Source organism: Molossus molossus, unplaced genomic scaffold (genome assembly GCF_014108415.1).
Source record: "Molossus molossus isolate mMolMol1 unplaced genomic scaffold, mMolMol1.p scaffold_m16_p_9, whole genome shotgun sequence".
NCBI lineage: Eukaryota > Metazoa > Chordata > Mammalia > Chiroptera > Molossidae > Molossus > Molossus molossus.
Window position 1 is genome coordinate 55,874,286 of NW_023425403.1, and position 23,335 is coordinate 55,897,620.

At 38.3% G+C, this 23,335-nt stretch overlaps 1 protein-coding gene across 1 annotated transcript in view; it reads right to left on the bottom strand.

Moving 5' to 3' along the window:
- Positions 1 to 138: 138 nt before the first annotated feature.
- Positions 139 to 23,335, bottom strand: part of EFNB2 (ephrin B2) — a 45,235-nt gene continuing 22,038 nt past the window's right edge. Inside the window, exons 2-5 of the mRNA XM_036250036.1 lie at positions 22,801 to 23,084; positions 6,145 to 6,237; positions 5,318 to 5,431; positions 139 to 3,849 (exon numbers count right to left, since the gene is read on the bottom strand). Coding sequence (XP_036105929.1) covers positions 3,461 to 3,849; positions 5,318 to 5,431; positions 6,145 to 6,237; positions 22,801 to 23,084 — 880 coding nt within the window. The 3' untranslated portion in view covers positions 139 to 3,460. The remainder of the gene's footprint in view (positions 3,850 to 5,317; positions 5,432 to 6,144; positions 6,238 to 22,800; positions 23,085 to 23,335) is intronic.

Here is a 23,335-nt window from a genome sequence, read left to right on the forward strand (position 1 = left end):
TCCACGGCAGAAGGGCCCAGATAACTGTCGTAACAGAGGAAGAGTCGAAGGTAAATTAAAGTAACAAACAAACAAAGAAAAAAAGAGAAAGAAAAATGAAAAGAAAAAAAGAAGAAAAGGAAAATACTTTGAAGGCGCTTTTTCCATAGGAAAAAAATATTTTATTTTTTTAAGAACAAATTCAGTTTGAAACAGACGTGGAATGTGACTTCACGGATTTCATTTTCTGGGGGCTAACTGCAATGTGGAACTAAAGCAGATTGAAAACCTATGACAGGCTATTAAAATAAAACAAAGAAAGAAAAAAAATATTTATAACTCAAGCATAATACTGTGTTACTTACAAATTGGACAACAAAATTTTAAATAAATATTCATGGTACATAATTACGGCACAAATATGCAGCAATTTGGCAACCTTAAACCATTTTTTTTCCTCATTACAGTGCAAAGGGGAATGACACTGCCGTTTAACAAGCTGTAGCTAAATACATTGCAAAATTCAGATTTTATACAAAACATCTTGCTTAGACTTTATAAAAAACCAACATTGCTCTATGTACACAATCTGGGTAAGAAAAGCCATTTCTGTCTTGTTTGCATGTGTATTTTTATTAAAAAGGTGAATAAGGCTACTGTAACACCCCAAATCCATCTACAGTAAAATCTGAACCTATTTACAGCATCTTCACTTAAACATTATGGTGCAAATTCCAAAGTCAGGTGACTACGGATGATAATACAAGCAAGGCATTTACAGTAACTTTTCCAAAGCTGAACCAACTTCAAATAAAGGGACAGTTGGTAGATTGTCATATTCTGCACCAGACACAAAACAGACGCACAGAACACTTTTCAATTGGTCGCAGGTAACTCTTCATCAATTCATCTGATTTTTCACAGTTTAGCATGTAACCAAAATGTAGCCAACCGAAGATACACACATTTGATTTCATTAAAATCACACTATTTCCCATTTTCCCCCTTCTTGCCCCTCTCCCCCATACTAAAGGTAATTTTTGATGGCTTACAAGAAAATCTTGTATGAATGCACATAAAGGAGAAGGTTGGGGTGATGGAAAGAATTACATATGTACTGTGGCTGGTCACCATGGCAACCTTCCACAGAAATATGATATAGATATATATAATATATATTGCAGATATATATTATACATATATGTACACATGTATACCACACACCCACTCATACATACACACACACACTTTGGACCAACATCATTTTCAGGTTCAGGAAATAGAGAAGAATAATTTCTGTTGCAACTCATTTTTGCAGGTATTCAGTGAAGGTTTGAGAACCTTAAAATGCTGTTGCTACATTTTTTTCCTCCCAATTCAGAAAGCAAAGTGTTACCATAGTAACAGGACTATGTTAAAGATGTCTATTTTGCATAGCACATAAAAAGTAGGTTTCCTGTTTACTCATTTTGTGTCCCAAAAGGGGGGGGGGTTGAAGGGAGGGGGAAGGAGGAGGGAGCTAAAGCCAAACTTTCAGCTGAACCCCCACGATGTGACCCGGTGGATTCTAGTGAACACTTCAGCCATAAGGCAAGGGAAAACACAGCACAGAAAATAAATGCCGGAACATCTTGTCATTGTTAAATATATGATGCAGTAACATCGATTTCCTGGTATTTGGGGCTTGCATTTCCTAGTCTACAGTTCCGTGAGATGCCTTCAGAGGACTTGGTTATTTTTGTATTTGCTCTCATTATTGTTATTTTTGGAGTGATATTGTTTTTCCCAGAAGTAGCTGTCCAATTTTTTTTTTTTTTCCTTTTAAAGCACTGAGCATTGGGACCACTTAATTGCCACAAATGAATTTCACATCTTATGGTGTATATTGTGTGCAATCTTAAAATATATATTAGTAAAAATCTTTCGCTCTATATCCCTTGTGTTCTATATACCTATTATAAATATGTCCTATCCTCCTTCTCCCCCTTGACGTCATAATTTATTTCCGTCTTAAGGACTTGAAGAGGTGTGCCATATGCGCTTCAACTTGACACAGAGCACCTGCGTGCGGCCTTGCTCAGTACCTACGCCGCGGTCCCGCGGCTCGGACAGCACCACCATAACCAAAGTGTTGTAAGGCTCGATCGGGGAGGAGGGGCGGGGAAGGGGCACTGGGGGGACAGGGGACTCTGACCTACCTTTTATATATGAGTATTCTTTAATAATGTCAATGATGATGGAATAACAGCCTGTTTGACCTTTGGCTTTTAAACTTCTAGGTCAGATTTGGCTCTCTGCTATTCTCCTAAATGCTTTCCCTGTGTTTAATAAAATGTGATAAGTATAGCAGCTGAGTCTGCTTTAAACATCATCCAAAGCAGACCGACTTTCCTACAGCGTCGGAGCTGTACATCTTATTGCCAGTACCACAACAGTCCTGCGGGATCTCAAATCGGCCCCGCTTTCTCCCTTCCCTCTGCAAGCCTCTTCCTCTACCAACAATGCCCCTTTGTTCCACCCAGTGAAGAGGGACTATTTTTTCCTGCAAGTTGCTATTTGATAAGAGTGAATTCCTTCAAATGCACCCTAATCCACTGTGTGTGTGTTGTTGTGTCTCCTACTTGCCTCTAAAATCTTAGCGAAACCAAAGTGCTGTGCTACCTAATTGGGTTTTTTCTCCCTTTCCCAACTTTGTTTCAGAGGCAGCAGCGTCAAACTGCGTTTGCAGACAGCCCTTTCCCCAGGCCCATCCCCTTCCACCAACTCCTAGTCTTCCTCGCTGACAGCCTAGCGTCTGGCTGGAAGGCTCCTTCTTAGCAAACACAATTTGTATTAATGTATTATATTATTACCCATTCAACTGTAGCTGTTGTTGCAAATGGATGGAGTAAGAGACCCCAAACGTTAATGTTCCATTAGGGATGCAGAATGTGGCGTGAGCGGAAACCTCATGTGAAATACGGCAGAGCCCTGGATAACGGGAGTGTGCAACAGTGAGGCCTAAAAGCTAGAGCTCTTTCCAAGCCCCACGTAGCCGGAGGTCTGTGTGACAAGTCGAGGGGCAGACCGGGGACAGACCCGAGGCAGACAGCGGCGTTTCCCGGCATGGCATCCCAGGGCATCTGGCTAGGATGCTGTCTCTCGTCCACCAACCACTCTGCCTTCCCTTGGCTGCTGTGTAGGCCTGAGTGACTGCGGCGCATGGCTTCGAGGATGAGAGGTGTGAGGCGAGCACCGCAGTCCCAACGGGCTTCTTCTGCACAAGTCTTCCAGCTGTCGGTGAGCATCTGTCTTCACCACGGCCAAAACGCTACAGACTAGGTAAGCTGTCCAACTCAACGGGGCTCTTCCGAGAAGGAGTGTTCCCTCTCCCCCGCTGTGCTTCAGTCCACTCGAGACACAAGGGGTCAGCCAACCCTCCGTGGGCTGGCGGCAGCGGGACAGTAAGTTTCCTCCGGGAAAGCGAAGGCACCGCCACGTCTCAGACCTTGTAGTAAATGTTCGCTGGGCTCTGGGGAGGCATCTCCTGGACTATGTACACGGGGTGCCCATAATCCCCGCTGACCTTCTCGTAGTGGGGGCAGAAGACACTGTCTGCAGTCCTCAACGGGATGATAATGTCACTGGGCTCCGAGCCGTTGTTGTTGCCGCTGCGCTTCGGCGTGGCCAGCGTGCTCAGCGACAGCGTGGCCGTGTGCTGCGGCGAGTGCTTCCGGTGTCTTCTCCGGTACTTCAGCAAGAGGACCACCAGCGTGATGATGATGACGATGAAAATGATGCATCCTGAAGCAATCCCTGCGAATAAGGCCACTTCGGAACCGAGGATATTGTTCCCAGAATGTCCGGCGCTGTTGCCGTCGGTGCTGGAACCTGCGTGGGCGGAGAACACACCAGAACCGTTATCGCGGCCCCGGCTGCTGACAAGCTGCTTTTAGGGCCCTCGGACACGTGAAAATGAAGCAGGGCCCAGGATGGGACTGGCAGCCAGACTTTGACAAACCAATTATCTCGTTGAATAGTGAAATGTAAAAGGCAGAAAAGGCAGCGGTCGATGTGAAAGGAGATGTGACTCGAGGTCGGATTTTCACGCTGCTCCCAAATCACATAGTTTCCTTTTCATACATCATCATCCGTCAGCGCGTGGACGGGCTGTGACAGCCAGCCCTTGATCTTGCTCCATGCATTAACCCATGTCAGCCAGCCTGCGGCCACAGCAGGCCGAAAAAGGAAGTGGCCGAGGCTCTGGGCTGTCAGTGTCTCAGGCTGCACTGTTCTGCTTTTCTCAAGACATGGAGGCTTCCTGACAAGCCACACCGCCTGCCTTCTCCAGACAAGCCTGCCTACCGGCAGAGCGGCACAAGAATGCCAAGGGAGTGATGGGGCCTGGGAAAATGTTCAACTCGAGTAACTCGTTTGTATTATTTGATTTACACTTAAAATATATTTGGAAGGCAGCAGAAACTCTCATGCTGAACAGACTGCCAACCCAAATGTTAAGCACTAAAAAATTGCCTGGCATCATTATATTATCCATTTATCAGTTTGTCACAAGAATTTGACACATCTTGTCACTGAAAGTTAGAAATAACAACTTCCCTCCTTGACGCTTGGAAAGAGATGGAATATTGCTGCAGATGCTAAATTCACATGACTACCAACCAGGCATACAGATCCCTCAGACCAAACTGCTGACGTCTGCTGAACCACCACCACATTAAAAATTCATTAGCATGGTAACAAATACATAGCTGTTTGTTCAAAGACTGTTAAGAAAGTGAAGTTAAATGACAGCCAATTTAATCTGGTATTTTAAATTTTGCCAGGGATCTGTTTAATATTTTATATTACACTGAATATGTAAAAAAAAAAAAAGTTTTTCATTGATAACCACCTAAAAAACACGGCATTAGGTAATATTTTAAGACGTTAACATCTAAAATGTAGAAGAGGATCAACCAAGCTCTTTGTGGATTAGCTATAATTAGATGAGGGATTAGAACGCAAATTATATATACATTAGCACCCGCTTCAAGCTAGTGTTGCAACCAGCATGATAAAGTGTCAGCCAGTGAAAAATAACATTGTTCTGAGAAAGCAATGCTAATAAGTGGCACTTACATCCAATGAAGTCTACTCTTTTGAATGCAGGACTTCTGTGGGAATGAATTATTTTGTTCTTACTGAGTAATAACTGAAAGTTAACTGAAAGCAAAGATGACTGACTTCAGTAACTACCAGTATTCCTACTGGTGTAGAAATATTTTGACTCTGTTCTACCTCTTGAGATACTCAGTGTATGTGGCACACGGACCTGCACACACAGGTCATGCTGCCATACCTGGATTTGGTTTGACAAAGGGACTTGTTGTTGAACTTCTCCCATTTGTACCAGCTTCTAGTTCTGGACGTCTTGTTGGATCATTATGCCTGGTTGACCCAGCAGAACTCGCATCTATGTGAAAAACAAATGGTTACTTACAGCACAGACATCTGATAAGATTTAGCTTTAGGATCTGGATATATATCTCAAGAGGCATGAATAGCAATGAACATAAGAATCTTTATGCAAAGGACTATGAGACACAAGAATATAATGTTCCTTTTAAAACGAAACGGTTCTACTAGTTATTTCAGAGGTTTAGATTGTGAGGCCATCTGTGGAAACTATAGGGATTCTTGCATTTGGCAGGCAGAGCATTGCAGATGACATTTCAATTTAACTGAGCAAGTTGATTGACTACTACACCAATTTCTAATTAGAATAATTCTTTCTGCACAATAGGTTATCTATAAGTGAAAAGGCTCAACAAGCAAGTCTTCTGTAGTCAAGATGCAGAATGGGGAACACTGCAGAAACTGTTTTCATTCTGGATATTTTAATTTTGAACCATAGAGGTGTTCTGCTTTTAAGAAAAAGATATATATATATCTATACATATATAGCAATAGACATTCTACCTGGTTGACCTTCACTTTTATCTCCAATAAAAGAAATCTGTTAAAGTGACTTGAGGAAATCTCAGTGGCTCAAGGTGCAGAGAAAGATTTGCTTTCAAAACTAAACTGAAGAGTGACTGAAGGTGAGTGATAGCAATCCTGCCGCCACACTAGCTCGGGGGCTCAACCAGATTACAGTGGCTTCATGAAGCAGCAGATGGTCTTTACCTTGTCCAACTTTCATGAGGATCTTCATGGCTCTTGTCTGGCACACCCCTCCCTCCTGGTTATCCAGGCCCTCCAAAGACCCATTTGATGTAGCTGATTGAAAATAAAATGGACAAAACAAAAAAATAAAGAAAAATCAGGAAATCAATAAGCCAACTTTACATGAACATGAAATGTCTGAAAACAATTTGAAAAATAAGAATTCACTCTTAGTCATAAATTTTCTGAAAGTATGGGATGCTGAAAGTCAAAAATAAAAATAAAAAACAAATAAAGAAAAATGGATACTGTCAACACTGCCACAGGTATGCTATCTGGTTTCAAATTTACGTAAGCATTTTCTCCTTCCTTCATAATCAACTGATTTAATAAGAGTATACAGACAAAAGGGACAGCATCTTCCAAAAACCTTACTGACTATTTTGGGGTCAAACTCAAAAGAGCAAAGTAGTTCATATAGTAATTTCAAAACGTGGTAATCATCACACAACACCTGCTTCCTCTACTACAGATTTCCTGCTTCAAGAACAATTAGCTTGATGCGCCCTGTTTGTCAAGCATCCAAGTCCTATAAACACTAAAAGACAGACTCCCATACCCCCTTTATCTTTCCACAGTCTTACTCGAGCTTAAGGAGTACACTAGAATTCAGTTTTTCAAAATCTGACCTGTTTACCCCTCATTCTGTAATCGGCCAGAAAGAAGGAGTGTGTTATTGTTACCAATGTCGACCTTGGTCAAACTCTTCAACCAAGCTCCCTGTTTTGGGACAGAGAGGGACCCACACATCCCACTGCTCCATTCAGGCCTGTGGCAAACCAGGCTCTATGGCGAGGGTTCTAGCAGCTGCTCACCTTGATCCCTTTCCATTTCAAGAGGGACAGAAGGAGGAAGGTCAAGAACATCTGACCACTTTCAGTATTTCTTTTTAAACAGTCTATGCTCTGTGTTCTACTCCATTTAAACACATTATTGTTCTGTCCTTTTAGGGCAGTGAGTTCTCTGAATTGCTTTGTAACTGAAACTGTAAAAAGAGAGGCTGCCAGGTACTTTGCTGAGGAACAGGATTTAAATTACAAGTCAAGTTCCAGAAGAGAATAGAAGTTGGGGAGCACTAGACATTTTCATTCCTCTGAAGTTCAAGGGGCAAGGAACAGAAGTGTTTCATAATACAGTTCTCAATGTAAATCATTCTCTACTTTGATTATCAAAGTCTTGCCTACTAACATTATACGTTTCAAAGGCACTGAAAAGGGGACAGACTTTCTGGTAAAAAAAATAAATAAACCCAAAAGACATTTTTTTATATGGGTTGTTTATTTTCCAAATGGTGGGTCAATAAACAAATTCTGGATGTGTGTACAGAAATATGCATGCCATGGATATGAGCTGGAAAACAAGACACGTATTTATTTGTCTCTGTATTCTTGAGTTATCGACTTTTACTTTCACGGTTTTCCTTAAAAACAATGGCTACCACTTGTGTGTATAAATATCTCTTTGCTTATCTGAGTGTTTCCTTAAACTTCTCAGTCTCACAATCATATCTCACCCTTCTGCTATTGCTGACACGGAGTTTCTCTTGGGAAACTGGGCAAAAGTTGCCATAATAATTTTGGGGGTAGAAAATAGATAGTAGTCTCTTGCAGATTGTTGAGAAAATGTTTGGCAAAAAAGCTAAAACAAATGCTTAAAAACTAAAAAATAGGAATCTAAATAAATAATCCCCCCCATATGTTCATTCTTCTCTTTCCCTTTTCCCTTCCCAAATATGTGCCTAAATTTCAAAGAACCGTTTTCTCTTAAAGACTTAGAATAGTATGGATATCTATGAACAGGCACTATTTCTGGATGATTACAGAACAATGCTATAATCTTCATTTAATTATTTACAGTTTTCTCATTTGATCTTTCTCAAAAATTAAAAAGTTATCATACAAGAAGAAATCTAGAAAATGAATGTCTTTGGGGTGTGTTTGTTTGTTTGTTTGTTTGTTTTTGGTGGGGAGGGGCTGCTGGTTTCAAAAGTTTAGTTTACGTAGTTCAAATGACATCTCAGTGCTTTCTAATTCATATACACATAAATGCACCCATAGGTAAAAGTACCCAAACCCAAAGTTAAATGACTAACTTTTTCTTGCTTAACACTAATCTGGCAAATGATAAAAATAGGAGCTGAAGGGTGGTGTATAGATTAAAAAAAAAAAAAAAAAAAAAATTAGGAAAATATAGTTATTTTAATCTTGAGAAGAAAAGGTCAAAGATTTAGGTCTAAAAGAAAAAGTAAGTAAACAGCAGAAAGGATAAGACAAGGTAGGGTAGAGAAGAGTCTCTGGCAAATACAATGAAAAATGACATCGGCTAACCATATCTACTCTGTCAAACTGGAAGCACAAGAGATGCCCATAATTTGAATGACTTTTTCTTTAGAGTTTACTTGTAGGTCAATGTCTTTCCTCAATACTAAATCCTTGGTGCAGAGAGCTCCCTTTGGTTTACCCAAAATGATGTCCAAATAACCCGCAAACACAAAGAACTGTAAAAGTATTCAAATTAAATTGCAATCTATAATATAGCATCCACAAACTATGCAACTGCACTGCATCTTTAATAGTTGAAATGTTGTTTACTCCTTGGGGGGAAAAAGCCGTGGTGTTGCACAGAGGGAAATCCATGGATGCTGCCTTGCAGGGGTCTTCGACAATTGAAGCTGCTGCTGATCTGGCAGAGGGTGGGGGTAAAGGGAGGATGGGGGTGAAGATGGGGAGCTGGTCAAGAGGCAGAACACTGAGTGAGGACAGTTTTTCTCCTACATTCTGCTTCTTTCTACTTTAAGTCAACTTGGAAGTTGTAAAGGTTACTGGAAGATATTGAAAAATTAATTACTAATATTAAAACAGTACCCAAATACTTGGCTATTTAAAAAGAAGGTAAATTTTAAAACAGATATTCTACCACAAAAAGATTTTTGTCCTAAATTAGGAATGATCTAAATTGTCATGGAAAACCCTGTTTTAAGATGTTACTACTTTTGAAACTTCAGCAGGTAGATTTTAAAGCAAGCATAAAATAAATCAGAATAATTTCAGCTTATTTTATATTGGATCCCACAATAAAAATTAACCTCTCTCTATCCTACTACTTCCTCGTGAGGGAGTGTAGGGGGTGTGGTTCTCTAATTCTAGAGATCTCCCTGTCCCCACCTTGAGAAATTGCAGAGCCAAGTGTGTCCTGATTATGTCTCTGTACTGGCAAAGAATGCTGAAATAAAGCCACGAGAGTAATATTCTGATTTCTCCTGCAATAGCCAGTCACCAAGAAGTTAGTGGCTGACTTTGAAAAACAACAAGACATTGCTAATGCTTGGGAATAAAAATCTGTTTCCATTTCAGGAGACAATTTTGCAATTATTTTTATTGTTGATTGGAATGTCCTGGGAATTTTTAACATAAAGAAAGAGTAAAAATACATTGTTACCTCAATATACATTGTTTTTCTTTGTATCTCTCTACCAGCATTATCTAATCCCACCATAATCAGTATTACTAAATGGATGAAATGGCATTTAATCATGTAGAGGCAGAAAAATAACATTGTTATACCTAAGCTTTTAGTGCCCAGACATTTTTTTCTTGGCCCAGGGAAAAAAGACTTTATAAAATTAAAAATTACTAGGAAAGTTTCTCCATCTAGTTAGAAAATAGGTTTAATAAAAATGCATGGGCATTTTATAGCCTGCTTTTAAAAGCTTTTGCTTCAGGGATCTAATTGCATGTAGTGAGTATACTGAAAGCACTATATTGTTCCCCCAGGACCTAGTTTTCAGTGGGTGGAGATCTCTGCTCAGCAAAAAAGTACCCCAAGTTCACACTGCCTAAAAGTTCTCTTCACATTTTAAAACTACACAGCCAACATCTGTGGTTTCCCATTAATTTGCACACGAACTTATCTGTAGTTCTTACTCAATGGGCATAGTATACTGGTAATCTGAGTAGAAAACAGAGAACCAGTGAGTAAAGCAGACTAAAAGGGCAGGAATATTTCTGGCTATGTTTTTTAGACTGTGACCGGGGAGAGGAAGTAATATTGCATTTAAACACGTCTTCATTAGATTGTTATTGCTCTGCACCCCAGGAGGTTAAGCTGCAGCACTGGATCTTGGCTGTTTTCAGTCTATCATATCAGTAACGTTGTGTTAATCAGATGGAGAATTCAACTGCTGGACTGGTGCCGATATATGGGCCGCATTCACAAAAAGGTTAGGAATGAGGGCAGCGCAAAATTTTCTACAGAATCATAGCTTCACTATGAAGGAAAATGCTTAGGTTATAATGGAAAGAATGAATCATCAATATATACTAATACTTTGGAGGATATTTCAAACTACTTTAAAATGTAGCTTATTGTGATGGGGCTGCGATGGGTTGGGGGGGGGTGGATGGACACTCAAAAGCAAATATCTTATCAGCTTCACCACAGAAGTCCGCCAAAGAGAGAGAGATAGTAAGTATACAAGATCAGGAAAATCAGAGGTCAGTTTCTAGCAAGAATGAAAACCTTGTCATTATATAAAGCTGCACATGACATATTCACTCATAAACAGTATTTTATGAAATTTCTTTATACCTACTATCTGTTTCTTGACCATGTCATCACATGCTGGCCCTACTAATTTTGACTTCTTAGGCCAGCCTTCCTACACATTAGGCTCCTTAAGCTTAACACAGTCTTCTGAAAACCAGAAGCTATTACTTGGCAAGCTTAGGAACTGAAAAATAAACATGACACACAAACTAGGTGACTGTTTCCTCTACCAGGGTTAATAACTCTTGGAGTGTCTAAAAGAAAAGAAAAAAATAGAAGTGAGATATGTAAGTTGAAAAACAAGGAAGCTGATAAAAATATAATTACTAAATGAGAACATACAACCCAAGAAACTAAGCTCTGTCTAGTTAACACTCTGATATCAGTTCAAATTCAAATGTGTGATGCAATTCAAAAGATGTACTATAGCCCTGGCCGGTTTGGCTCAGTAGTTAGAGCAACGGCCTGTGGTCCAGAGAGACCTGGGTTCGGTTCCCGCTAAGCCATGTACCTCGGTTGCAGTTTGTCCATGGCCCTGGTTGGGTCATGCAGGAGGCAGCCTCTCGATGTGTCCCTTTCATGTCAATGTTTCTCTCCCTCCCTCCCACTCTATCTGAACAAAAAATGGAAAAATGTCCTCAGGTGAGGATAAAAAAAAACAACAAAAAACAAAAGATGTACTATAGGAAACAGAGATTCAATTTCTATAACTCAAATGAATGCAGTCTAATGCCTTGGGTATCATGGTTCTCCTTCCAGACACCAACTTAAAAGAAAAAATAATCTAACATAGAAACGATAATGTTCACTGAATGCCAAAAAATAAATATATTTTTTTAATTAATAAAAACTTCTGAAACAGAAACACTGTATAATGTGCCAAAGGGAAGAAGAAAAATTCACTTCTTCTAACTTCTTCCTCTTAATGTGTTTTTCTTTGTGAATTTTCAGTGAAAGAAATGAGGAATATACCATCATGACTTTTAAAGGGCCCTGTTATTTTTGCTTGTCGTATTATAAAAACAAGCTCATCATTCTTTCAAATAACATGGCATTTCATCCCACAATGTCTGATCTTAGGGTAAAAGTTTTATAAATACTTCTTAAATTGCCTCACAGAAGAAAAATACGAAGGCAGATAGTTTCAAAAAGAAATATATATCCACAAAAGCTTTTATTGTTTTTAATTCTCTACTTGATGAGATAGCTCTTACTGGCATTTGATGAACTGATTTCAGTGTGTGGGGAACGGTCCAGTTAAAACACTGGATAAGCTACTAGTGATATAGGATGTGTGTATTTCTCACACCGGAAACAAAGTTCCAGGGTGAGATGAAGAATCATTTAAATTTAAAGCACATCACTATGGTTGTGTTTTAAAATTTTAAAGCAGTAAATCAGGCATTAAGAAGTAATAACTGGCTTAGCTCCAGTGACTTCTGTACAACATCATTAATTATGTTTCTCTGCTAGAGAGAATTATTTGGAAAAAATGAATTTTAAAATGAAGTCACAATTTAGATCTCTCTCTTTATTTTGGCATTAAAATATAAGTAAAGATACCAGGTATCAACTATAAATAGATGCTCTTAACAAAATGGTACAATTTTATTTTCACAATTTCAAATGTTCATCATGAACAATAGGATATTATATTGACAACTCAGACAAAAAGAGGAGTTTTTAAAAAATGTAACAGCTTTAGAACAATTTAGTAAACTATCTTGGTGTGTTCACTAAAAGATTTAATGACACATATTACTTTGCCATTTAACATTATTTTGGGGGGAAGATAGGCGATAAGAGGATACTATGTAAGGTTTAGCCTGAAAGTACCAATATAATATATATTATTATAGAGCATATCTCATATATAGTAACAATATAAAGAAATAAATACCACATCTAAAATGTAAGAAATTCTGTCATAGCTTACTCATAAAAACTTTTCTTTATCCTCACCTAAGGATATGTTTATTGATTTTAGAGAGAGGGAGAGAGAGAGAGAGAGAGAGAGAGAGAAACACCAATGTGAGAGGGAAACATCGATCGGTTTCCTCTCATACATGAGACAGAGGTCTGTGCCCTGAATGGGAATTGAACCCGAGACCCTTTGGTGTACAGGAGGACGTTCCAACCAACTGAGCCACACCAGCCAAGTCACTCATAAAATCTTTAAACCATTAAAACTGTATACAAAGATCAAGTAAGTTACAATCATTGAAGATACTATGAGCCAGACAGTCAGCCCTCATTTATCACGGTAAATCAGTTCCAGAAGTAGGATTCTTTTTTTTTTTAATCCTCACTCGAGGACATTTTTGCATTTATCTTCAGATTCAGATAGAGTGGGAGGGAGAGAGGGAGGAAGAGAGAGAAACATCGATGTGAGAGAGACACATCGACTGGCCACCACCCACATGACCTCAACCAGTGCCGGGGACAAACTGCAACCGAGGCACGTGCCCTTAGTGGGAACCGAACCTGGGACTCTCTGGTCCACAGGCCAACACTTTAACTGCTTAGCCAAACTGGCCAGGGAGCGAAGTAGGATTCTTTAGATAACTACAGTCATCCCTCGCCACTTTGTGGTTCGACTTTCGCGGCTTCACTCTATGACAGTTCTTTCCATTATCTTTGATAATACAGTTCTGAAAAATCACTGATTCTATACAATCCAAGTGAAAAAGTTGGAAAAGAAGTAGTGAATGTGTGTGTGCATGTGTGTATGAATAGAAGCATGTGCAGAACTAGGGGGTATATTTCACTGAAAAAAATCAAACCCGCCAAGCATTTACACTTTTCTGAGAAAGATCAAATAATCCTGGCAATAAATGACCTGTCCTCCACCCTTCACACCCATTTTTTTGTTTTGTTTTGTTTTTTTGTATGAGAGGTGTGATTAAATACATGAGTATTTCTGAGTGGTTTACTTCATTTCCCCTCAAAATATTGCTTGCAAGATGTGTTGTCTTGATTTTAATGAATTCTTCTGAGAAAAAAAAAAAATCCCTTGCTAAGTCTAATATTTTATTGCTAAAGATTATAATGATTTTATGCAGGTGGAATTTCTCATTAGGTAAAAAAAAAAAAAAATTCAACATGAATCCATAAAAAATGCTTTTCATCTAACATGCTTTAAGGGAGTTCACCTTATTATCACAATGATTCAGATAAAATTACCATCATGAGAATGTGCTAATCAACAGTGAAAGAATAACTACCTTTATATATGAGTGTCAACCTTGACATGGGCCAAAAACTACTGAAAAAGAGGAATTGTGTTTTTAAAATAGGTGCCCAGATGACTACTTCAATATAATAACCACACTCACAATTTTTTTTAAAAAAAAGAACAATGTAAGAGTTCTAAAGATAAAACATAATTCCCTATTGTCTTTTTAGCTTAATTGAAGTACTCAGATTTTTACAAATGAGACTTCTCGGTCAAAAGAGAGTGATATTATCTAGTAAAAATATTCCAAAACATGAAGAAGCATGTGTTTCAGTGAATAATTATTCCTAGCACACAATCCATCACTCATTTCTGAGTTTTTAACAGTCTTAATCATTAAAATATCTTTGTGGAGATATGGAAATGTCGAGATAGCAAAGGGTCAGAGTAAAAAGTTCGTGGTGGGGAGGGGATGCACATCACACAAACCTCTTGCTCAGTCTCCTGTCACTAATCGCATGCAATGATATTAATGACCCAGTAATTGCCAGACCGCAGCACTGAAGTGGAAAACATCCATCTGAGGCAGAGTTCAGCTCTGGGTGGTAGGACTTCACCAGTGACTGAATTAATGTTTGCTGACAGTTTAGAATACAACACTGCAGATGAGAAAATGTGCCACTCTCATGGCATAATAGTTTAGATGGACATGATGTTATTTGCTTTGACCATCTAGACACCAGTGGTAACCCCAATAAAGGGCCCTGTCTCAGTCTGCCCTACACATGAACCTTATTTCGTTCAGGGGCCATGTTCTCTCCTCTAAGAATCCAGAGTAATTTTCCACATGTTTGCTTCAATAAAAAAATACCTTCATCTCCTGGTTTAATATCAGGAACAATAAAACGAGGCTACCTCACTAATGCAAAAAGCCATTTGCTAAGCACATCTGTCTTTTAGCAACACACAGCTGGGCTCCTCTGTAAAGCGATCAGTTATGCTCCTGCCAGAGGTTTTGCCAATCCATCCATCCATTCATCCAAACTGTAGCACCTGTACTTGGCTAAGGAAATTTTTAGTCTCTTAATCCCTCTACTTGAGAGATTTTTATTTTTGTAATTTTAATATTTAGCAACTTTCTATGAAGGGCCTTAAAATGCTTGGTAACATTAAAAACAACAACAACAACAAAAACCCCACAAAGTAGCAGAGTCCTATTGAAGAAATGGAGTTGATGAATAGATAGTAAATCTTTAAAAGGATCCCCAAATTCAGAAGATCTGTCAAATTGCCATTACAACCACGTTGGCCCAATGGTTCTCTCCTTTCCTTCTGTTCTATAGGATGTTCTTCGGATGAAGAACTTTGGGGCATATGATTGAAGTTAGTTATTACTGAAGTTAATTACACACTAGAGGACAGAGCATCAGGCCCAACATGTTTCATACAAGCTAGAGTTCATTAGGTACCCTGCCACGTGAGGTTCTTTGCTATCGCTATAGATGTGTTATGAATGTACATACATATACTCTTTCATGTAACCCTGTATGTGATGTGATATACCCAAATACTATCTTTCCTCTCACTGTGTATGCATGTATATGCTGAGTGATTCAGGAAGCACTGTCATAAACTAAGGACATTGGTTTCAGGGTCAGATAGCCCTGGTTTGAGTTCTGATTTGAACATTTCACGGCTGTGTGAACTGTACTGAACAACTCACATGTTCGAAGTTTCCGTTTTTTCTCAGCGACAAAAATTTCTCTATCGCCTATGTTTCAAGACGCCAAAGGGACACAGAGGATGTGCGGCCACATCATGTCCCCCTGAGTGATCAAACACCCAGCCTGAGACTTCAGAATGTTGGGGAAAACTGTGTGCCGCTTAGGGACAATGTAAATAAGTTTTTCCAATGTAATATTTTGTGTCTATGTCTGCTGGCTATTTCCTAAAGTGCTTTATTTTGCTTTAAATTTTGATCTTCATGAATATTTAAAGGCTATTAAGAAAGAAACTTATTCTCTCCCAGGCTTGTACTAAGTCTCCAGTATTGTTCAATTATTTAAAAGTCTAAGTGAACTCTTAAAAAGCTATCAATACAGGTACTACAGATATTAAGATATATTTTATGGAACAGTGGAAGCAGTTTTATTCTGAGCAATTCCTAAACAATTTCTTTTTTTTTTTTTAAGTAATCTGTTTTCATTTCTCACCTGCTCTTGCTTTGCACTTATTTTGCATATGAGGTACTGATGTCTCCCATTGCTTTGAGAATGAGGGTCATCTTATTCTTTCATTGGTTATTTTGGGGATTAGGAATAGTGCTCACAGGGCTCCGTCTACCGTTAAATGAGATAAGCGGTCACTGCCTACAAGACGCCATGGAATATAAGCAATCTCTCTCTTCAATAGCCTTCTCCCTCTAAGCCCTGAGTGAGCTGGGAAAAACACCCCAATGGCCATGACTCCATCAGACCCACAAGCCACAATTTGCTCAGCACAATCTCCAGTTAAGCAGAAGCTAAGGCTTGATTTCCTTAATGTGAGGAACTGAAGCTCTATTCATATTAAATTTGACAAGGAGTCTTCCTGAGATACTCTGGGACAGCCTTCAATATAGTCACAAAAGGACTTCATATTATGTAAAATAATAATAGAAACAACGCTTCTTCTAATTATCAGACTAATGAAATGATGTACTTTCCCAGCTAGTCTTGATGACAAGGCAACTCTGACACATTTTTTTTTTCCCTCTAGAAGAACATTTATTTATACTACATTAGGATGGTGCTAAAATTATCAATAAAAACATAGTATTTCCTTCGTGGAATAGGAAACTGAGGAAAAGCCTGGCAAAATTGGATAAATAGCACTTGGGGAAAATGATTAGGCATTAAGAAGACTCCTCCCTATCCATCTCCTTTGGGTCTTACATATGCTATGCTAACAAACCTGGGTAATTGCACCAAGAAAAAGATACAAAAATTCCTGTTTCCTCATAAGGAAAGCCCAAGGACAAAAGGACAACTATAACACTCCAGGAAGACAAAGAGGGAAGATCTTATAATTAAGTTGGGCAGCATTCCTGAAACTTGTAAACTTTCTGGAGTTTCACTTTATGGCTGGTTTTCAAATAAATGATACTTTCTGAGCCGGACTTCCCCACACCTAGCTTGCAGGGAAGCACAGGTTTGTCTTGTCTTCTGTCTCACACATCCTCCCCCACTCTGAAGAGACCCTTAGCCGTAGGAGTAAGCACGTTGTGCCTATTGCCCCATTTAAACCCGTAGCATTCCCAGAAGGTACAGTCATCATCCCAATTTACAGATGAAGAATTGAGGCAGAGACTGGTTCAGTTACCTGTGGAGGGGGATTCAAGAACCAGGTCTGTCTACCTCCAGACTCTCAACTACTATGTTAATCGTATGTGTGTGTATACCTCACACACCATGACTTTCATGAACATTCTATTACAAAGATGTCAGTTGTAGGTTAAAAACAAAAAGGTGTTTAAATGCTTGAATTCAGCAATTATATAAAAGGTATCAAACATAAATCCTCACTCTAAAGTCAGAGGACATAAGTGACAAGCTGATGTAGCCATATCACTAAACTTGATGGAAATGTAGTTTTTGCTATATTTATCATAGAAGTAATTCATCAACTAAAGCATAAAATTACTTCACAGAGGCCACACACTCTTACATATTGTAAAAGAAATCTAGATGTGCCCTGGACAGTTTGTCTCAGCAGTAGAGTGCCAGCCCATAGACCAGAGTCGCAGGTTCGATTCTGGCCAAGGGCATGTACCTCGGTTGCAGTTCGTCCCTGGCTCTGGTTGGGATTGCGTGGGAGGTAACCAGTCGATATGTCCCTCTCACATTGATGTATCTCCCCACCCCACCCCCACTCTATCTGAAAATTTGAGATAGATATTTGAGAAAATATTCTTGGATGAGGATTAAAAAAAAAAAAGAAGAAGAAATCTAGATGTAAAAGGATATTTGAAAGCTTCCCTAACTACTTTGCAAGGGAAAACACAGTACATTCAGTACCATTTGCTCTACCTATTCCCCAGATACAATCAAAAACAAAAAAGAAGAAAATACAAACAAACAAATATATGGACACATTCAACAAAAATACAGAAATGAGCCCTGGCCAGTTTAGCTCAGCGGTTGAGCGTCAACTTGTGGACCAGAGAGTCCCGGGTTCGGTTCCTGCTAGGGGCACATACCGCACACATACAAAAAAATACAGAAATGAAATCCGTTCTTCTGTTTTGATTCTTTAAAAATAGTGTTTCATTATATTTGTTTGCACGTGTTTTAATTATTTTGCAATTTTGCTCAGCAGTGGAGTTTATGCCTAAAAATAGCAAAGCTGACTGTGGAGCCTTCCAATTTTATATGCTCTGATAAAAATTTAAAAATGCTTTGGAGAACTAAACCAATGACGGGCCGAAGAATGGTGACTCGCTCTATCTCATCCAGTGTTTCTCAAGGAAGAGTTTCCCAAGGAACGGAAAGTGAGGGATGGCTTTTGGAAGGATGACTCTGAGCATGGCAGGGTGGACCTTATAACGTTTAATAAACCTTATAACGTTTAATAAAAGCAGTCATTAGAAATGCTGCCCTTTAGACTATTTTCCACAAGTCCATATCTTGGCTACAGATTTTAAATAAAATAACATAAAAGCCACATAAGCTAAACTGGGAGGTGGTCTGGGCATGCAGTGATCTTCGTCTAACAACTCTGTCCCGGCCACAGTACTAACACAATGGCGTTCATTTTCATTGATCTCTGACGCACACAATTTTGTTAGTGTGATGAAAACCTGTTCATAGCTATTTTGCAAGATTTTATGCTAAAGTTGGTTAACTAACCCACAGAACCTTCATAAAGCTGGATATGCAAAGGGCCAACACGCCAAAATTGTTGACTCATTCAGCTCTGTCACCTCTAAAAGAAACTGTAAAGCAAGCAGAGAGAGCACCTACAGGGAAACATTATGACACAAACATGGATGAAAACTGAGAACAGTCAGGAACGCTCTCCTAATGGTAAATGAAGCATTTACCAAGACAGAATGTCCCTTGACAACAGGCAACTTCAGAACAGATAGTTATTTCATAAACACTTTTTAAACTTTGAAGATATAATAATAATAATAATAACAACAACAACCACAGGTTATATAAAATGATTACTATGCTTTTAAGGTAATTAAGAATCTGAATGTAAAATAAAACAAGGCTTTTTTAGACCAAATGCTCTTAACATCGCCGCCACCTTTGGATCATTTAAGATTAAGAGATTTTTATTATGCAAATTAGGCCCAAGGCTAATTACTGAAATAAGCCAATTGAAAAAGTAAATTCTAAACATTAAGAAAACCTACATATATCATTTTGCCACATGTTAAGGCAAATAACCATCTATGAGAAGCATTACTCACGATTCATAGTATCTTGTCATGTCATGAGTGGACACTCATTTAGTTTAAAATACACTTCCAATTAAAAATTAATATTTATTTCTGAAACTCAAAAGTATGATGCCTGTATTTTAAATCTGGTAACACTACAAATCAAATTAAATATTTTTAAAGAATTTACAGCAGATCCTGTCTGTTTCAATGGGAGAAAAGCCATACTAACAAGAGATCCTATATTGGATGTGTATGTCCAATCATAATTGGGAATTGGAAACTTCCATCATTAGCCAGAACAACAACAGTTTCTAGAGAAGAAATTAAAATTTAAAAAATAAATAAACTGACTTTCTTGGTAAACTCAGGCAGCAGGACTAGAACCCACATCTCTGGGCCCATTGTTCCTTGAATCAGTTCATCTAGGGAATACCAGGCACCAATTCAGTCCATTAGCAATTTGGACTATTCCCCTCCAGGGTAATGAAGCACTACTCCAAACTATCAATTCTCTTCTTCCTCCCATGGAGAGAAGCCAGCACACAATAATTATGATTTTCATACTGATACTCTTAGTTATGACGGTGCTTACAAAGTAGATGCGAAGATTTGGAATTAAGCACATGTAGTATACATTGTAGCAACTCAAAAATACCAGTATTATTAGCTGTCTCAAAATGAATTGATTTTAAGTGTTAAAAATATGTTATAAACTTTAGTAATTTTCATGCTACCTAGTACAGTACTATTTTAAGTAGAATGTGACTGTGAGAGAGAGAGAGAGAGAGAGAGAGAGAGAGAGAGAGAGAGAATGGGATTGCAACTGTTTGATGTGGAAAGTAGTCACTTTCAAAAATTTCTTAATTGTTTTGGTGCCTTGGGATTCTTGAAGAAGCAAAGAAAGTCAACATTAACTTTTTAAACTATTTTAAAATTTGTTCTTCTCATCATTAAATTCTTTCCCAGACAAAGCTATATATCAATGAGCTTTGCTGTAGGCTGGGTGAGAAACTGGTTTCTGCATTTTCCCAACTTCTGAAATGTCTTCCTATGTCTGTGACGTGGCGGAAGTCTTTCAACTCTCTGTGGAGAGTTTGCATGGACTTCCTGGCACACTTCTGGGCCCTTTATCCAGCCCTGTGACAATCACCCAACCAGCAGCATTCAAACAGCCTCTCATTGTTTCAAGCTCAACTCTATTTTAAGAACAATTCTTTTATCCCAGGCTTTTGCACTATAGATGATAACTCTAAGGAGAGTTCTGGAGGCCAGCAGAGCTTAGCTACCTGCTAATGAACCTAACAATGAGTTTTGAGAAAAAGAAAAATAACAGATGTCATTATTGTGTAGATTAGTATTATAATTAATTACAAATTAAACCGTGCTTCTAAATACAAACCTATTATGTGTTGATAATAAGTCATTCATTATTAAATGCTCACTACATTAAACAAAAGGATGTTGCTTATTTAGTATTTATTTTTATTTCCTGCATATTACTTCAGACTAAAGACTAAACCATAATGCTTGAAATCCCACCTGTACTCAGTGGGGGGGGACTTAGAAATTAAAAACTATCTTCATGAAATCATAAACTAAAGTATATAGAGGAGAGAATCTGGGTCAGTTGACTGATTAGCCTTGAAGAGCCAATCAGAGGACTTGGGCTGCAGGTACAGTTCTAGTGACATACATCTAGCAGGAACATCTGATACTCTAGGGCAGCGGTTCTCAACCTTCCTAATGCCACAACTGTTTAATACAGTTCCTCATGTTGTGGCGACCCCCAACCATAAAATTATTTTCATTGCTACTTCATAACTAATTTTGCTACCATTATGTCTTAGGCGACCCCTGTGAAAGGGTTGTTCGACCCCCAAAGTGGTCGCAACCCACAGGTTGAGAACTGCTGTTCTAGGGCATGCATCCTCTTCAGGTTCCCACCCCCCATGTTCTTTCTTTCTTCCACCCTACCCAGGGGCAATAACCCTCCTAATAAATTCATCTGAGGTCACTTTCACTTTCCTATAAATGGTATGTGAAACATTAGTGTCCTTGGTAAACAATCTTACTTAACATGTCTCTTTAAAAAGATACAAACCTCTAGGCTTCCAAAAGTTTAGTTTCCATTTATTTTGCCTAATAGCTATTTTATATTTTCAAAGATTCCTCTATTATTTTGTACACTTTGCCCCCCCCCAACTACTTGTTTCATCCCTCAGAATGCTTTTATTTTCACTTTACGATAATTATTTCTTTATATAATTTACCACTTCCTCACCTCACTTTTGTTGTTGTTACTTATTCTTGCTCAGCCACTCTCTGTGTATCAAGTTCACTTAAAAATAGGTTTTCAGTCTCTGTGGCATTTCAGGTTCGCAGCAAAGGACAACAAGATAATTAGATGGCTATGACCACTTTTGTTTTAATTACTAATGTAGTAAAAAGTAATATGTTATTGAGCACTAAGTCATATTCAGTGAATTACTGATTCTGAGCTTTAAAAAAGAGCAGCCAGTAGGTTGAAAAAGTAGTTTCAATCTGGTCACCAAGAGATGGGAGGGTGCAGCCAATGGATAGCAGTTGAGCGTTCCCTAAGGAATTGAAGTCTATGATAACACATGAGTAGAGACTCCAATTCAGCAATGAGTAAAATTTTAAACCAAAGAAATTAAGGAAAAAAGACTCCATTGCTCGAGTGACATGAAAAGCTGCCTCAGTCACCCAGACTGCACTGAGTAGGCGTGTGCTCAAGGGGTTGCACCATTTGACTTTACAGCTTCACAGACACCAGTTCAGATACGATTCAAATGATACATAGCATCTGTTCCTGAAGCAATGTATGAAAGTATTACATAGCTTTTAAAATAGTAATTAGTTGAGCACCCCCAAGTTTTGTCTTATTCTTTTAAATCTGGTTTTGATTGTACCCATGTACAGTTGTGGTTTGCCTGTACTGCCCATCCTTCGAACCCATGAGCTCCACCTCATCGATACCTTCATGAGGAGAGGGAATCATTATACCATCTTGTTACTGTTGAGTTCCTAGTACTTAGGCACAGTTTCTGGCACAGAAGAAATACTATATGAACGAATGAATAACTAGATGGATGAATGGATGAAGAGAAAAGTCATAGCACAAGAGTTACCCATCAAAATCTCACCAATGGTCTTTTTAAACATGCTTTTGTCTGTAGAGATGCTGAGTATATTCAAATATATTAATTTATTTTAATACTGTACAAACTCTAGGAGGTTTTTTTGTCTCTTTAGGTATTTATATTTAATGAGTACTATTAGTACCAGGTCCCACATTTAGTTAAGGTTTCTTTAAAAAAAATGGACAATTTTCAGCAAAGATTCTCACCAAATATTTGCCACAATAATTTTAAGGAAGTAAAATTTGATACAAACCTATTTAGCTTATCGTAATTTTTATAAAATAAATAAATATAATTATACTTACATATAATGTAATAATCTTTGTTCTTCTGAAATTCTAGACCCCAAAGGTTAGGGCTGAATTCTTGAAACTTGATAGTGAATTTTACATCTTGGTCTGGTCTGGCACAGTTGAGGAGAGGGGTATTTTCCTTTTTAATAGTGCATCTGTCTGCTTGGTCTTTATCAACCATATAAACTTTATAGTATTCATACTGGCCAATAGTTTTAGAGTCCACTTTGGGGCAAATAATATCCAATTTGTCTCCTATCTGTGGGTATAGTACCAGTCCTTGTCCAGGTAGAAATCTAAAAGCATAAAACAAACAAACAAAAACAACAACATTGAATTAATAAAAGTTAACAGTATTAATAATCATAATATAGCCAGATGATATCAATAATTCCAAACTACAATTTCATAGATCCACTTTTATTTTCCCAAAGTTATCTTAGTTCAGATCAGCATGGGATGAATGTATTTAGAAATTAAACTATAAAGGAAAGAAAGAAGAAAGAACCATCTCCTTACTCTACACCCGTGATTTTCAACCTTTTTC